The following is an 18,512-nucleotide window of genomic DNA, read 5'->3' as shown; positions in this document are numbered from 1 at the left end:
AATAATTGGAAGTGTTCCTGGACTTTATGTACACCCTGTATTAACAGTATTACAATGTGAGAATTATGCATCACTACAAACAGTAATGCATTCTCCAAACAGTTGTGTGTGAAACATTATTTTGCACTTGCAGAAAACGAAAGTGATTAAAAAAATCATTAAATTCAGTCTTTCATATACATAACACCTCAATGAAGTGTTAAATTTCTTGAACGAAAATACAATGGTAGGAACGTTTGCCTCTGCTGCTTCCGACACCTCTATTTTATTGCTCAATTATCAACAGATACGTAACATATGAGCAGGGAGAAAATGTAGTGGCCTGCATTAGATCCTTCAATGGACTAATTGATTTTGGTGATTTGACCGTAGCACAAGAAAAACAAACATTTACTGGGCCTCCTATAGGACCCCAGTAGGAGCTTGAGGTTCCAACACATTAAAGCACCCAGCCGTACAACAAAATCATGGTGGGACACATCACAGGATAGACCACAAAAATTAGTTCCGATGTCATTCGAGAAAATGATCTTTGACAGCTTACACAGTCTGTCCCAAACAGCAGTTTGCCCTTCTGTAAGACCAATTATGGAACATTTCGTTTGGGCAGGAAATAAGGCAGACTGCAGGAAAAGGTCACACGCCTGCATTCCGTGCCACTGCAGCAAAACCTGACACTATGAATTCCCACCACACAGCACATTTAAAGTACAAAAAGGGCATTTCCAGCATCTTCACTTGGATTTAGTCGTCTCTGTGCCAGAATCAAATGGCTATAAGTACATATTATTGGCTACTGACCATACAACTCGTTGTGTAGGGACCACTACACTACACAGTATAACGGCAGAACCCCCACACAGGCATTCTTAGATTCTGAGTCTCTCTCTTTCGATGCCCATTGACCATTACAACTGATCAAGGACACCAAGTCGAGTCGCTCTGCTTTGACGTGCAATGATTTCATACAACTGCTTACCATCCACAAAGAAACAGATGGCACTGCACCCTCAAGGTCGCTTTGATGTAAAACGATGCACAAAGGACTGATGTATTGCTGGGTGTCTGCCCTGTATACAAGGATGACCTGAAGTCCTCTCTCTGAGAGGTTATATAAGTTGAATGACTCACACTGCTGCCAGACTTCTTCTTATCTTAGTCACCAGGTTTAACATTAGACTAAGTGCCTTCGGTGCACAATATTAAACAGCCCATCGCTACTATCTGCACCCCAGCCCTCCCTCATGCACGTAGTGTATGGCCAGTTTTTGTGCAGACAGAACTATGTGACTGCACTCACATCAAACGACATGACGACACAGTTTGTGCAGCATTACAGCATCCATATTCCAAGCCCTACAAACTCCTCCAATGTGGGGAACAGACATTTTCAATCATAGTCAAAGGCAAACCATCGACACTATCAATCCAATGCCTCAAAAGACTATATGTCAGAATAGGACCTACCTCCTACGCACCCTGTCACTACACAGTGCTCCACACTGGAATAGGGTGGTGGGGAGGGGACAGAAGGGGGGGGGGGAGACTCTGTGACGGCACCGACTGCTGACATCAACAGACAGCGAATGTCAATATCGACGCAATAAACAATGAGACTGGAACTCGAGACCTTTGCCTTTCATAGGCAAGTGCTCTACTGTTTGAACTACCCAAGCATGACTCACGACCCGTCCGCACATGGTAGAGGACTTGCCCTCAAAAGGCAAAGTTTATATGTTTGAGTCTCGGTCTGTCACACAGTTGTAATCTGCCCGGAAGTTTCATATCAGTGCACACTCCACAGCAGAGTGGAAATTTCATTCTGGAATAAATAACTGAGTCTATTTGGAAATGACTGTCTTTGTTGTGCTGTTCCGCCGTTGTTATCACGTCTGATGCTAAGGTGTAAAGTGTGCTCTAATTGTGTTGTGTGTACAATATTTAATAGAGTCTTAACGACATGTAGCCATATTTACAAAAGAATTTGTAACATAAATATAAGACTATTTGTTGCATGTCATTACGATTTATTGCGCAAATGATCCGTGGAACATGAAAGTAATTAACAAGAAGCGCCGATCGAACTCCCACTGACGCCACTCCCGGAGGTCGTCTCCTGTACCGATTTAGAGAATCGAATTGTCTTTCGACTATTAAGTGAATGTCGATCCATCGATATCTGTCATCCGATCCGAAGCAGACGTTACCGCGTGTGCGATTGTGATGATGTGATGTGGGATAGAGGAGGTGTTTTTGTGGTTGTGTCCAGCATTGTTTGTATTTGATATCACTTCATCGTGATAATAAATGTGCCGAGCGGATGATAGCTACTGAGAAAGTAAACAAGACTTCCTATTGTGTGATATGGAACAAAGACTAGACGCCAAACATGGGGTAAACAAATGTATTCTGCAATGAAAAACGTCAACCAGAAGAGGAACAATACTCGAAATGATTTTAAAGGTATGTTGTAAAAAAAATCACCCGCAAATTATTCTTTATATAATACATTTCCGCTGTCACGGATTAAATGTAAGAGCCACGAAAGCTTTCTTCACAGTTCAGGCCCCCGCATGATACTTACACTCCTTCCCAGATTAATGTATTTTTACAAAGACTGTCAGCTGCTGCCATCGAGTTTCCAGCTGGTTTCTTTGTACCATATTGAACCTAAGAATTTACGTATCAGGTAACAGCCGCAATTTACTAAAAACTAGTGATTAACATTTATTAAATATCAGTACATGCATAGACAGAACAAAAGTTTTAGTAAGCCCCAATGCCGAAGCATCTCTATGCAAATGGAGATATGTGTTTTATTGCCGCGCACGTATTTCGCATAAGTCAGGTATATATACGATGAAATGGAGATATGTGTTTTATTGCCGCGCACGTATTTCGCATAAGTCAGGTATATATACGATTAATTTCACATGAATTGAAACTTTATGTACTATAAATAGTCGTGTTCTGAATTGTGCACATTACATTTTAAGCAGTGTTTACGACATTTTTATAGTTACATGTGTTTAACATAACAGACACATACATTTTCTCACACATTATGGATGAGTGTACATCTTTTTTAACCTTTGGAATCTTGAATGTCATGAGTTTGTTTATAAGTTTTTCGCTCCTTATGTTATGTGAATAGTTTCAGAAATTTGTAATCATTGAGTTTCTTATGTGAATGTAAAAGTAGCTTTGACAAAATCACACTGGTGTTGGAAACCTGTACCTTCCTTTGAACTAAGAACTAGCTCACCTAGCCAGTGACAGGAAGGTTTGTAGTTGAAGATTAAACCTGCAAATTGACCATTTCATTTAAACATACAGGGTGTGGCAGCATTCATAGTACGAAATTAAAAACACACCATCAGGCAGTAACTGTAATTTATTTAGTACTTCTTATGTCAATTAATAGTTTAAGGTATGCCATTTACTAATGTGTAAGTCATTGTCCATTGCGTGGATTACTTTTTGAATATGACTCGTGTCAAATGATGCCCCCTCTGCACAACACATTCATCTAGGTGGTGTTGGAAGCTTTCCGTAACTCGGCGTAACATATTCCCTGGGACATTGCCGACGACAGTTCTGATGCGATCCTTCAACTCAGGAATGGTGACACAACATGTTTTGAACACTTCTTGCTTTAGGTAGCACCAAAGGAATAAGTCTGCACATGAAAGGTCAGGTGAGTGAGGCAGCCAGGAAATGTCACCAAAATGGGAAATTACTCTACTGGGAAATGTCTGACGCAAGAAATCCATGCAAATTCTGGCTGTATGTGAGGTTGCTCCATTTTGTTGAAACCATAATTTTTCCACACCCACATTGACCATACCTAATTGGGGAAGTCTTGCAGCATCTTTAGGTAGCGTTCACTGGTGACAGCTACAGCCACACCACTGTCATCTTCAAAGAAGTAAGGGCCAATAATCCCAAGGGAAGCAACTCCACACCACACTGTGACGAGAGAACTGTGCATGGGGTTGATGTGCAGTTCACGCGGGTTTACATCGCTCCAATAACGCATATTCTGTTTATTCGCTGAACCCCATAACTCGAAATGAGCGCCATCTGACATCAGGATGGTGTGCAACATTTGTGGATTTTGGCGAAGGAGATCACACATGATTAAGCAGAATGTTTTGCGTGAAACCCAGTCATGAGGCCTAATTTCCTGAACAATCTGCAGCTTATATGGGTGAAAATGGAGGTCTTTGTGCAATATTTGTAAATACAGAAGCGTCTGATTCCCTTCCCCCCCCCCCCCCCCCCCCCATCTGCTTTGACCCATAACGTCCCAAATATGGTGGAAACGACCATACACTACGACTCCAATATGGTGCCTATGACGTCAATACGTAAACATGACCACAAACATGAAAATACATTGAGTACCACAAAAAACTTATAATGAAACTATCGGGACAAGTGTGGGAAATTGGGGGGTTTTGGGTGGGGACAAAGTAAATATAAACAAATTTAGACACACACCACCATACCAAACCACACAAAGCGACAAAAAAAAAAAAAAGACAACACAAAACTCCCCAAATTCCATTAAACAAAATATCCTCTGAAATCAGACACTTCCCTTGATCTATATAGCTCACTAGCAGCTCCCAAACCCACAAATTAGAATAGAACATTTCCCTTGACCTATATAGCTCAACAGTAACTCCCGATACTGGAACACCCACAGCCACAACTACACGTTGGAATCGAACACACTCAACAGAAACTCCCGATACCAAATCATAAAACCCAAAACTACACCCACGTCCACAATCGTCACTACCTCAAAAAACAAACAAATTGGAATCGAACACTTCTTTGACCTGTTATCCTTACGACATCTTCACATATGGCCACCCCTGGTCTGAGACGCTGGAACTTCAGTAAGCCGCATCTCTTCATGACACACAGAACACTTCACGACTTCATCCAAAAATCCGAATAGTTGAAGAAATTTTATTAGAGGCAACACACTGTCCCCCATCATTGCTGGCAACCGAAAACTGTTGACCTTTCAGTCATATCCATACCTACCAAAGACATGAAAAAAGCAAATTTACCAAAATTCACACATGCCGAACAGAAAAAAAACTACTATAAGATCAACATAAGAAAAACAAAATCGTTAACTCCGTGAAAAATATTCCGCTGAAAGCACAGTCACTACCGATACCACATAAATGAACCCCATACGCCACGTAACACGCTACCCATAAACACACCACCAGCTAGAACCACCGACCACAACAATATGCCACCTATAAACATGCCACACATGCAAACTAAACCAAAACCATCACCTAGCACACAACACATAAACACACCACCAGAGAGCACCACCAATCACATAAAATGACACCTACAAACACGCCACTCTCACAAACTAAATTCCACACCATCGTGATGTCACACACCACAATAGCCTTATGTCACGGGTGCTTTGGTCAACCCCAATATTCTCCTGAATGAGCGATTGGGCATATGCACAGTTTGCGCATGACAACGAGCAGATCTTTTTGGGTTATGCAATAGTGCAGCATGAGCATTTTCCGCTGCTTCTGGTGTTTGCACAGTTCTTTCATTTCTTCCCAGTTTGCCATTGCAGACAGAACTTGTTGTTTGCAATGCATTTACCCACCTCACAATGGTCCGTCCATTTGGAACTTTCCCATGACTTCCCAAGTTGAAATGTTGCCGAAATAGACGCCGGTAGCAATAACAGAGTCGTTATTCTTGAAATAACTTTCAACAGCAAAGGCACGATGCTGTGCACTCCATATCACTGTCACACTCGAAATAGCAGCTCATTAGTTCATGAATGCGGCATAAGCTGGTGCGCATTCCTGCAGTACGTTATTGTACTACGCAAGTCAAATTATGCTTTGAGCGCTGCTGCACCGTGTACTAGTGCTGAAAGTCATTTTAGATATTGTATACATTCTGGGGCCAAATACAGATAGAAGGGATAATAAAACAATGGAAAATCCAGGTTGGAATATCAACAACATTATGATTAGGACACGCGAGCAGCAATCTATCCTGTTCATAATATTGTCGACAGTTCTTTATAAGATGTTTTCAGTACTCCAAAGAGCACACCATGTGGCTTTTTTACCAGTTAATATCTCACCCAAACCCTTCAACTTCGATGTCCATCTGCATTCAAAATCATATTACTCATAAAATGGATATCATGGGCAGCACCAAATTGAACATCTGTCTTGTAAAGCACTAACAATCCACAGAAACACTTCTAGCTCCAAACTGTCACTGACATTTGGCCACTGTCAGATGACTTGCAGATATAGTTGAATTTGGAATGGAAAACTTCTGGCCGACTACTTGTTCTGCACCATCATTCAGTACGAAAAATACTGAATCAGCAAAAAATATTATAATCCTTCCATGAAAATTGCATCAGTGCTTGACAGATGTTGATTGGAAGAATTGGTCCTCCATCATAGAGCCTCTTGACAGCTACATGTTTGCTTTGTAGTCATATTGCCCTGAAGTCAGCACCAAACTGTATCCACCGACTTAGGAAACACAGTAATACATTTCAGTTGCTTTGCATTTAGGAGAGGGTTTGTCCTAATGTGTTGACAATTCATTATTTTTGACCTATGTTGTTATATGTGAAAATCCAGTTTGCACACAGCTGTTGGGTTCTCATTTTGGTAGCAGACAGTTATTTAAATTGCAGTAATTTCCCTGTAGTATTTTCATGACATATCTTTGTTCTGTTATTAAAATCAAACAGAATTCTGCGTAGAACTACTATGAAGAATTTTCAGGCCATCAATTTTTATTCTTTTTATGTTTTACAGAAGTCAGAAATGCCACTTTAGAGTCTACTCACTTGATGGAGTAATGGCAGAAGATGTTACAACAGAATTTGTAGGTTTCTACCAGTTTGGATAAATTTTAGCAAATGATTCCTCTCATTATTTTCGAACAGTGATGCAACACACGCAAGATTTCAAAATAACATCCCATATTTACAAACATTTCCATGGCACCAAAATGTAATCACAAATTGTAGGATTGTGTGAAATTCGTAATAATAAATATAGAAACTAATGGGACAACCATGGGAAACTGGGGTTCAGAGTGGGGAGAAAATAACATGTAATGTAAAAACCTCAGAATTGCAGTAACAGTAAAACTTAGGAAATGCAACAGACAGGAACAAGATGCAGCTAAAAATCATGAAAAATAATGAAACATGGAATTTACAATTAGATGTGAGCCATATAGCTGAGGTATGCAGAGTGATTCCAAAAAAATTAAATCCTAAAAGAAATTGCACTATACATCTAATGAAAAATTGCAAAAATAATTAAACATGGAATTGACAATTTGAATTGAGCTATGTAGCTAGAGTAGACAGAACAAGTCCAACATAATAAATCTTAAAAGAAATCATACCATATTCAAAGGAAAAATACAGCCAATACTTGTGAGAACCAAGATTATAAATATGATTGCTGCTTGTTCCACTTACACCACTGTAAGCTGTGCTTTTAAGTTGCTGCCTAACCACACCCTCAGAAATTGTGACATTCGGAATAAATAAATAATAACATTTAATTACAAGCTGTTTACATCCTTTGCATCATAAAATCATGATGTCACACATGACATTGTGGCTCAGTGTCAAGAATAGGTATTGCACACCATAACTGACTTGCCATTTTTATCATCATGCCAATTGAAGTGACACTTTTATATCCAATACAGTTGTGAATCCGCTCTGGAGAACTATCAGTGCAGTTTTTACCACAGTTACTAATCTGAACAAATCCCATGTAATATGATATTAAACACACGCCTGCAGAATTTCAAATCTGCACCAGCTACCACTGCCACATATCCAGTTTCTGAAGTCACTCTGTAGCCTTTTCTTTTCTGCATTGTGGTTGGCCCACTAGATGGTACTGCCATAGGTCAAACAGATGTCAACTGCATTTTTTAAAAATAGGAACCCCTATTTTTTTATTACATATTCGTGTAGAACGTAAAGAAATATGAATGTTTTAGTTGGACCACATTTTTCGCTTTGTAATAGAAAGCGCTGTAATAGTCACAAATGTATAAGTATTTGGTATCACCTAACATTCTGCCAGTGTGGACGGTATTTGCTTCGTGATACATTACCCGTGTTAAAATGGACCATTTACCAATTGCGGAAAAGATCGATATCGTGTTGATGTATGGCTATTGTGATCAAAATGCCCAACGGGCTCGGTATCCTGGACGACATCATCCAAGTGTCTGGACCATTCGCCAGATAGTTACATTATTTAAGGAAACAGGAAGTGTTCAGCCACATGTGAAACGTTAACCATTACCTGCAACAAATGATGATGCCCAAGTAGGTGTTTTAGCTGCTGTTGCGGCTAATCCGCACATCAGTAGCAGACAAATTGTGCGAAAATCGGGAATCTCAAAAACGTCGGTGTTGAGAATGCTACATCAACATCGACTGCACACATACCATGTTTCTATGCACCAGGAATTGCATGGTGACGACTTTGAACATTGTGTACAGTTCTGCCACTGGGCACAAGAGAAATTACGGGACGATGAAAGATTTTTTTCACACGTTCTATTAAGCGACGAAGCATCATTCACCAACAGTGGTAATGCAAACTGGCATAATATGCACTATTAGGCAATGGAAAATCCACGATGGCTGCAACAAGTGGAACATCAGCGACCTTGGCGGGCTAATGTATGGTGCGGCATTATGGGAGGAAGGATAATTGGCCCCCATTTTATCGATGGCAATCTAAATGGTGCAATGTATGCTGATTTCCTACGTAATGTTCTACCGATGTTACTACAAGATGTTTCACTGCATGTCAGAACGGCGACGTACTTCCAACATGATGGATGTCCGGCACATAGCTCGCGTGCGGTTGAAGTGGTATTGAATAGCATATTTCATGACAGGTGGATTGGTCGTCGAAGCACCATACCATGGCCCACACATTCACTGGATCTGACGTCCCCGTATTTCTTTCTGTGGGGAAAGTTGAAGGATATTTGCTATCGTGATCGACCGACAACGCCTGACAACATGCGTCAGCACATTGCCAATGCATGTGCAAACATTACGGAAGGCAAACTACTCACTGTTGAGAAGAATGTCGTTACACATATTGCCAAGTGCATTGAGGTTGACGGACATCATTTTGAGCATTTATTGCATTAATGTGGTATTTACAGGTAATCACGCTGTAACAGCATGCATTCTCAGAAATGATAAGTTCCCAAAGGTGCATGTATCACATTGGAACAACAGAAATAAAATGTTCAAATGTACCTAAGTTCTGTATTTTAATTTAAAAAACCTACCTGTTACCAACTGTTCGTCTAAAATTGTGAGCCATATGTTTGTGACTATTACAGCGCCATCTATCACAAAGCGAAAAAAGTGGTCTAACTAAAGCATTCATATTTCTTTACGTACTACACGTATATGTAATAAAAAATGGGGGTTCCTATTTAAAAAAAAAAACACAGTTGATATCCGTTTGACCTATGGCAGCGCCACCTAGCGGGCCAACCATAGCGCCATCTGGTTTCCCCCTGCAAGCTAGACAAGTTTCGTTTTTTGTAGTTTTTTCATTTGACGTTTATTTCGTGAGATATTTGAACAGAGTTCTCGGTGGATGTCAATTGACCCTCACACGTTTCAGAATTGTGAGCTAATCATATGCCAGGTGATTTTGCATTGCAGAGACTAGCTATTGACTGCTGCCCCACATCGCTACAGTGAATATAAAGTACTGTAGTGTTGTGTGATTTTTCGTTGGAGGACATCAGTGGTAAATTGAGTTGTACTGTGTCATGCAGAATTGATGTAAACATAGGAAGACTTTTGAGATCTATTAATGAATTTGTGAAGAAGAACTTAAATCAGTTGAAAGTGGTACTGTAGATAATTAACATGATTTTATCCAGAATGGCTTATTTTTAAAACTGTCTAATGTGAACTAGTTTGCTGCTAACATTGTTGTCAGAAAATTTTGCCACAAACATGACAATGTTAGTGATATAATGATGAGGGTGAACTCATGCAAGATATAAAGTAATGGACGTCACAGTATACAGTACACTATCATGATTAAAGATTATTGTCAATATTAACTAATAACAAATACTTGTTTTGCCACAAGAAAAGTAAGTGCTTCTCTAGCTTGCCTGAAATGGCACAGAGTGGTAAGATGTTAGGTATTTTTTATTTGCAATACTGTGTCCAATAAATTATATGCGCCAATCAGGAGTTTCTAGCAGAATCATTGTTATAAATGAAATATAGATACAGTTTTATGTCTGAGCTGAAACAGATATCACCTGAGATTTGTTGTGATGATGTACTACACAGCTGTAGATTGCCCCACATACATTGCATGTGAATTTGTCACTTCAGTGTTTCATCTAGGCATGTGCTATTTGATGACAAGTTTGTACCCTTCTTTTGGAACTGTGAAGAGTATATGTTTGAAATCTTTCATGTAATTTACATTGCTCGCTCTTGCATGTATCAGCCAGAGTTGATTATTTCTCTTCATCTCTCCTGGGCAGTCCTTCATTGAAAAACCAGTGTGTTCACTTTGTGCTTCACTATCAGTACATCTCAAACTGGAAAAGATCAAAGTGATGGGTATCAGAAAGTGCTGGAGTTCTATCAAAATATAGTTGGAAGGAAATACATTGAAACAAATAAAATAGAAAGGTACTTGGGATGTTTGGTGATAGAAAATGGAGGCTGTTTGGAGGAAATAAGAAGTAAAATAACAATGAATAAAAGGTGTATTGAAAAGGTGAATGATTTATTGAGAGCAGAAACGATTTTGATAGAGCTGAGAAAGGAATTCGCTGGGTGTCTTATTATACAGCAAGAAAAGAAGAAATAGTTGTGTTGTTTTGGTATATGCTAGTAGAGTGAAATGCTTAAAGTGAAATGTATTGTCAAGAATGAGGAGCAAATAAGCACTCCGTAGGCTGCAAGAGGGAAGAATACAAATGGTTTTGATAAGAATGAGGATATATATTTAGAGGAAATTGCCCTCTATAAATAAGCAAAGATTGCAGGAAAGAGAGGAAGAGGAAGGAGGCTTGGAATGGCAGATGTCATTAAAAATGGACAAAGTTACTAGCAGATTAAGGAAGAGGGAAAGGACAGGAAATTGGCTAGTGTCCAGTCAACAACCTGGTTCAAGACTGTTATACCAAAGAAGAAACCTTTCAAATCTTTCCATGTATTTCTTATTATTTGTATTTGAAGTTGGTATTTATGAGTCAAAAGGATGTGTTGCTATCATAATACTTAATAATTTACTTCCATTAATCCATACTTAGCCTGCTGGTCAGCAATTGCATCATTTTCATTGGCACACTATCTGCATTCTTTCTTTTCTTCAGGATTGTTTTTACAAATCATATTACATAAATGGTTGTTGGGATCTTCATTCTAAGTGCCTATATGATTCAAATACTTGTGGTAGTCTTCCTTACACATTGTTGTGACTTCTGGGTAGTGGAAATTTGTCCTTCTTGTCATAACTATTTGCTATGTCTATAAGGGTGCAACCATTTTTTGCAAATTGTTTCCTACCTCATAAGCAACACTAGGTCATTGCATACACTTATTAGTCTTCACAACTCTCTAGCTCTCCTTTCTAAGGCTTCCTTTGCCAGCCATTCCCCCTGTGGATTAAATGAGATGGGTCAGGTTATTCTTATGTGAAAACTTTTAATCTCCCTGTAATCAAAATACGTTTGCATTTTCTTTCCCAAATACAAATTAAAGTGAACTTGTCATTCTTCCAGTATTGCAGTTTTCTCTGACAATTCTCTATAGGTTCTTCATTTTAACACTACTGAATGATTATTGTACTCAGAAGAGCAAATACTGTTTTTCTCTTAATGTTATAACAGTTCCAGAGGTGATTTTGATCATTCTTGTTACATGTATGGTCCCACTTGATTGGCTGAAATCAAATTGATGTTTCCCTTGATGCTAATGTAATGACAAATTCTAATTGTTTGCTTTTACTATGTTAGAAATTGTACAAATTAGATTGATTATTCTGTTGTTAGTACATTTCCTAACATTCTAATTTTTACTGTTGTTCATTCATAGAACACTTTTCATTATAATTGTGATTTTTTTGGATTGCTCTATGTTGGCTGCAACTTTAAGTTTTTGTTTATTTTTGTATTGTTGTATAGTTTTGTCCTTAACACCATTTTCAAGTGTCATGTTAAGTATTTTTCATAGAACAATATTAGATCTTCAGAACATCATTTTTAGATCAAGTTAAAATCGGTGACCTAAGTGAACATAAATTACGCTAGATGTAATAACTTACTAGATACAAGAATACAAAGGTGAGGACTAGTTTTGAAATCTGTAATAATCTATGTTATTGTGAGATGTACCCTAAATTGTGAGCCACATTCAGAATCTGATATTAACAGAATTGGTTTCAGTAACTACATGAGTAAGGCCATAAACAAACTATCATCCTAGATGAAAGATAACTGCCAAACTGTGGGTGTAGGTCAACCAAGCAGATCAGCTGCCAAACATTATCCGTGTTATAATGTGGTTGATTTAAATAGATTCTTCACGGCATGTACAAAATGAATTTGCCCTCAAGTCATGCTCTTCAGAACTCTGCATGTGTGAACTCTGCAACCTCCCTGACCTCACTCTTTGATGGTTCTTACATTCATCCAGTATTCCTCCACCCCATCCTGTTCCCACCCTGTTCTGTCTTCCTCTCAGTCTCCTATTGCTTTTCCACTTCTGTAACTTCTTGTGATCTTATTACCTTCATTTTCCTTCTATGGAAACTCCCATCACCCTCCTGCACTTCCCTTGCTGTAACCTAGAGCAAATATACACTTTTACTGCTACAATATGTACTCACCATCAAACGTTAATACAATTTAAATTGTTGGATCCTTGTATCTGGGAAAACATTTTTCGAGAAAATAAGTGAGGTAAAAGGGACTGTCAGTTGAAGTAGTTTGCACTAGAATACTATCAGTGAGATTTGATGACTCCATGAGGAAGTTCAGAGATTTTACGCAATAGACCATGGTACCACAGATATCCTGATGAAATATTTTGCAGTTTGTCTCATGTAGCCAAGCACTGTTAACAGAGTCAGGAACCCATGGCAATACAGCAGCTGAGACAATGAATTTGGCAGAGTCTAGTGGAGTCTACCGATATTTTAAAAAGTCTGGTGGCAGTGGCAGTTAGGAGACTGACATAGTGATGATCTGTTGCCAAAAGAGAGATTGACTTCCACCTGCTCCAGTTATATTGCTGTCTTCATAGTTTTAGGCAGTCAACTTGAGTAACCAGCATTCACATGTCACAGTTACTGCCACTTGTGAAAGAGCCACTATACCAACAATATCCGTAGGCTTCATCTGTCAATGGCAAAGATATGAAATTCCTGTTTTTTCATTGCTGCTCCTAGCAGTTTTTTCAGCTTGCTCCTCCTGGCACCTTATGACACTACCACTGGGAGTTAATGTTAATAATGGAGAATAAGTTATGGTTAACCTCTTGATTAGCTACCTTACCTGCTGTATGAGACAGTCTGTGGGCAATGTTGCTCACTGTTCATGTAGAAGTAGCCAAACATAGCTGTTTTAAATCCTTGGTGTCCATGCTGCAACTTTTGTGGATTCATGAAACTCCAAACTCTACAGTAGTGCAAGTTCTTGAAAAATTAATTCATGCAACGCACTTGGATTTCAATGTAATTGTTTGTTTATTGGGAGTTACCGAATATATCACAAACATTGTCTTATTGTTAATTGAGTGGATGTAATGCATCTTTATTTCTTTCCAAACCAACAAGGCTCCACAATTTTTCATGCAAATAATCATGCTCCCTGATTTGCTCACTTGGTGCAACTTACATTGGGCTGGCTTGTTACACTATTTTGGGATAGGTCCGTAAGTAACCACCAGGTGAAATAAAATGCCTGAAAGCTTGCTGCTCACCATGAAGGTGACTAGTTGAGTTGGAGACACATACAATGAAAAGGCAGTTAAAAATTAAGCTTTCTGCCAAAGCTTTCATCAGATTCCCCCTGCCCCCCCCCCCCCCCCACACACACACAATTCCCCTGATGAAGGCTTTATCCGAAAGCTTAATGTTAACAGTCTTTTCATAATACCTATCTTCTGCATTTCAGTGTGTCATCTTTATGGTGAGTAGCAATCTATGCTCTCCACAACTGTTGATATTCCAACTGGACTTCTGTAATGATTAATCTTTATTCAGTAATAACAGTTACAATTGCATATATTGATGAAGCTTTCATGCTAGTAATTTCAGTTTTAAATTCTCTGCCTGAGGATGTGTGTGGATTTTGTGTGTCCCTATAATTCCTACCAGTTTCCTTGCACTCTATCATATATTTTAAGTGTTATTTTACTATCTTTGGCATCTTTGGCCATTCAAGCAAGACAGCCTTTGCAAAGCAAATGTGCATTATGGCATTTAAATGGGGTTTTCCAGCACTGAGCATACCACTCGCTTGTCCTCTCATGATACCTACTACTATCATGAATTTGGTTCTGAGATTGTACATTGTACTCTTGTTTGGAAAGAACAGGTGCACAGCAGAGAAATTATCTGTGTGTGGAGAGAAGACCCTTCTTTATCATGGAGAAAAGAGTATGATATCCGGCAGCAGTATTTTAGACTTCTGCAAGAATGTAAGGCAGTTGGGGCGAATATGTAGACAGTTTGTCAACCTCACTGACAGCTCAGGTGTTTGGTACCTTTGGGACTCACACCATCAGCCTTGCCCAGAATAAATATAATATCACAATCCTCCCTCTCCCCTCCATTTTGTCCCCACCTCACTCTGTCACAGCTGTTCATGTCCCCTACCCCACCCAGCCTATTCAGATTGTGTGTGTGTGTGTGTGTGTGTGTGTGTGTGTGTGTGTGTGAGAGAGAGAGAGAGAGAGAGAGAGAGAAGGATTTCATCTGAAAGTAAAGCAATTTTCCATTTCTACCATGTTACTCTTTAACAAATTTATATTTTTCTTTCAGCTCCTGTTCTGAATGACTGCGTGAAATATGTTGAAGAAAGAACTTTTGTCTGTCATCCAGGAAGGACAGACAAAGCACATTTTTATTCTTCTAGGCCTAAACATCATATGCTATTGTGTTCTCCTGTCATGGTGCTCAAGTACTCAGAGCATGGGTATGTACATGTTATGGTACAGCATTCTCATGTGTTTTGTAGATGGTTGGTAAATGGGATGAATGAGTCACCTGTAATTCTGCAACTTGGCTGAATAGCTGAGCATATTCATGCACTGTTATAAAGTAGATAAGTAGAGCTGTGAAACTGGCTAAGATGTATTGCATAGTATTAATTGCAGTAAGAAATAATACTGATATTAAAAACTGTAAGTATTAGACAGACTGTGTTACATCGGTATTATAGAAGAAAAAATGAAAGTCTATGATGATATTGTAGTGTACTGTGTGTGTTGTAGAAAGCATAGTGGATTCATGCTGTCACATCAAAAAATGTGAAATGAAATCTGATTGTGATGTTCCATGGGATTTCATACTTGGACTACTACTTACATCTGTCTTAGTATATCAATAGCTCCAAAACAGATTGGTTGCATTTCAGACCAAGAATGAATGGAAAGCTTTTGTGAATGTCACATACCAACCTATGAGCTACTGCAGAATCTCTGATACATTTAGCCTGGTTTACTTCATGTACTTTCATTCTTTGGTATGTGTCAGTAATATTTCAGGGCAGCTCACTTCATGCACCTAGAATGTTTTTTAGTCCAAAACTGTTTGACGAATTAAGGATTCTTATAATGTTACAACAATTGCAGCACACCTCATGTCATGAATGGGATGCTGATTGTGTACATTGTGTCCTTATTGGGAAGAAACAGCTGCACAAATAAGAAATTATATGTTAATAGGGTATAGATTCTTCTGTATTACTGAGCTAAGGATATTTTAATCTGCAGTATGTACTTTTAATAGGCTTGTGCAAAAATTTAAGACAGTTAGTGCCAAACTGGAAGGCATTTCTTGTGACAAACTCCACATATTCTCTGCATGGCATGTAAGATGCATTTACTACAATTGTTCAAAATCTGATGTATCATACAAGCGATTAAACTGATAAGCACCCTCTGTGTAATTGGAAGCATTGACTGCTGAATAAGCACACCTCCAGCCTTGCTTATGTTTCCTTCTTAGTGCATTCCTCAATTAAAAAGATGATACAGCAGCTATTCAGTCTGAAAGTAGTTCCTGTCTTATTGTCCTACTATTGCTAAAGGATCCTTTGCAGTGATATTCTAGCAGAAGCTCTCTAATAATTCTCTTGAGATCTACAATGATTCCGTTCCAGAAGTCCACTATTGCTTCCAGTGCCTGTTAAGATCTTGGACACATAATAGAACTTCTTACCAAAATCCAATTCCTTCTTCACTTCTGACATCAACTGTATTGGAAATAACACAGAATATTGCACAACACATTACAGCACTTGGCAGCATCAACTTTATTTCAAATCCTTCTAACAAGCTACAAACACAAAGGTTCGTCATTTTGTAATCAAAGACTACAGAGATGCTCCTCCACATTCTCTCCACCCTGGTAAGTTACCAAAGATATGACCAGCTGGATGGACTTTGTAACAGTTCTCATATCTGTGCTCGCCTGCGGGTTCGGGGGTAAGAATAGGCCCGCGGTATTCCTGCCTGTCATAAGAGGCAACTAAAAGGAGTCTCACGTGTTTCGGCCCTTATGTGATGGTCCACTCTCGGGTTTGACCTCCATATCTCAAAATTAATCCAAAGAACGAGCCAATTGGGGAAGGGCACCTTACTTGGTGCATTGTGTCCATCGGCATTGTGATCTTTAGCTCCCCTTTCTCATCATCACATTGCAGTCCCACCCATTCTGCATGTCTTGGGTGAGAATAAGCTGTGCACTATGCAGTGTCGCTACCTGCCCTGGTTGTACCCCCCTGACGACACTGGGATTACTCTGCTGATGCCTGCGCCGTTAACTCCCCACATATGCCAAGGATTAGATGCCTGTCTCCCTGGGGCATCGGGACTCCCGGCAGTGGCCATCCAACCAGGTGGCCCTTGCTGTGGCTGGGTGGCGCCTGTGGAGAGGGCCCTTGGTCAGAGTGGGTGGCATCAGGGCGGACGACACGCAATGAAGCGTGGCACATCTTTTCTTGCTGGTGGCCAGCTGCCAGCAGTATCTAAGCATTCGAGGGCTCACTTAAATGTGCAGAAGTATGACCCCAAATCATTCCCCTTCCTGGCCACACCTTGGGAGGAATATAGGGCTTCAGAACGACAGGATCCTTATTCTCCACATTATTTAGTTTGCAGCAGAACTGATCAGTACTCCTTTCTGGAAACCAAGCCTCTGTTTTTTGTTGAGCACCTGGAAGATAAGTCTGGGGAAGTGACAGCAATGTCCAAGATGTGCAACGGGTTGGTTTTGAATCAGGTGGCATCCCCAACCCAGTCCCGAGCATTATTCACGTGTGACAAGCTGGGTGATATCCCTGTTTCGGTCACTCCCCACAAAAGCCTCAATATTGTCCAGGGCATTATTTTTCATCATGACCTCCTGTTACAGTCCAGTGACGAGTTACATGCTAATTTAGAATGTTGGGGTGTTCATTTCGTCTGGCGCGTTTACAGGGGGCCAAAAGACAATAGGGTTGCTACCGGTGCCTTCATATTGGCCTTTGAAGGTGATTCATTACCTGAAAAGCTCAAGGTGATAGTGTACTGCTGTGACATCAAACCCTATGACCCTCCCCCTATGTGGTGCTTTAAATGTTGGAAGTTTGGGCACATGTCCTCCCGGTGCCTTTCCAGAGCCACATGTAGAGATTGCGGACGTTCGCTTCACCCGAATACTCGATGTGTGCCTCCTTCCACCTGTGTGAACTGTGCACAGCATCACTCCCCCTGCTCGCTGGACTGCCCGGTACTCCAAAAGGAGCATAAAATTATGGAGTAAAAGCCCCTGGGCAGGCTATCTTACTGTGAGGCTAAACTAAAATATGAAAGGCTATAGCCTGTTCCCATGGTATCTTCTTATGCCACTGCCATGACAGCGTTGTCATCGATGATGCTGTTACGCCCACCATCTAAGGCTGCTCCTGTGGGTCCTCAGGGCCACCCATCTTCCTCCCCCCTCAAGATGTCTGGGGGAAAGACTTCTCCTGCTCCTCCCAGAGATTCTACTTTGGGAGCATCACCCCCCCCCCCCCCCCTCCCCCAAAAAAAGCCGGAGACACTGGTCCCCTCCCTCCCACCGGAGAAGCAACAGTCTCCTCCGGCTCCTCTCGTGCAGAAGGGGTCCCTTGGGACTCTACCTTCCACGATCCCCACCAGTGGCCCGGGGGAAGGGCTTCAA

General features: G+C 40.2%; 1 protein-coding gene across 1 annotated transcript in view; it reads left to right on the top strand.

Moving 5' to 3' along the window:
* Positions 1–2,190: 2,190 nt before the first annotated feature.
* The window catches only part of LOC126092325 (zinc transporter 6-A-like), a 121,645-nt gene continuing 105,323 nt past the window's right edge, over positions 2,191–18,512 (top strand). The window contains exons 1-2 of the mRNA XM_049907861.1: positions 2,191–2,463; positions 15,129–15,282. Of these exons, the coding sequence (XP_049763818.1) occupies positions 15,156–15,282 (127 nt within the window). The 5' untranslated portion in view covers positions 2,191–2,463; positions 15,129–15,155. The remainder of the gene's footprint in view (positions 2,464–15,128; positions 15,283–18,512) is intronic.

Source organism: Schistocerca cancellata, chromosome 7, assembly GCF_023864275.1.
Source record: "Schistocerca cancellata isolate TAMUIC-IGC-003103 chromosome 7, iqSchCanc2.1, whole genome shotgun sequence".
Taxonomy (NCBI): domain Eukaryota; kingdom Metazoa; phylum Arthropoda; class Insecta; order Orthoptera; family Acrididae; genus Schistocerca; species Schistocerca cancellata.
The sequence above is the reverse complement of the archived record's forward strand: the minus strand, read 5'-3'. Positions and strand labels throughout refer to the sequence as shown.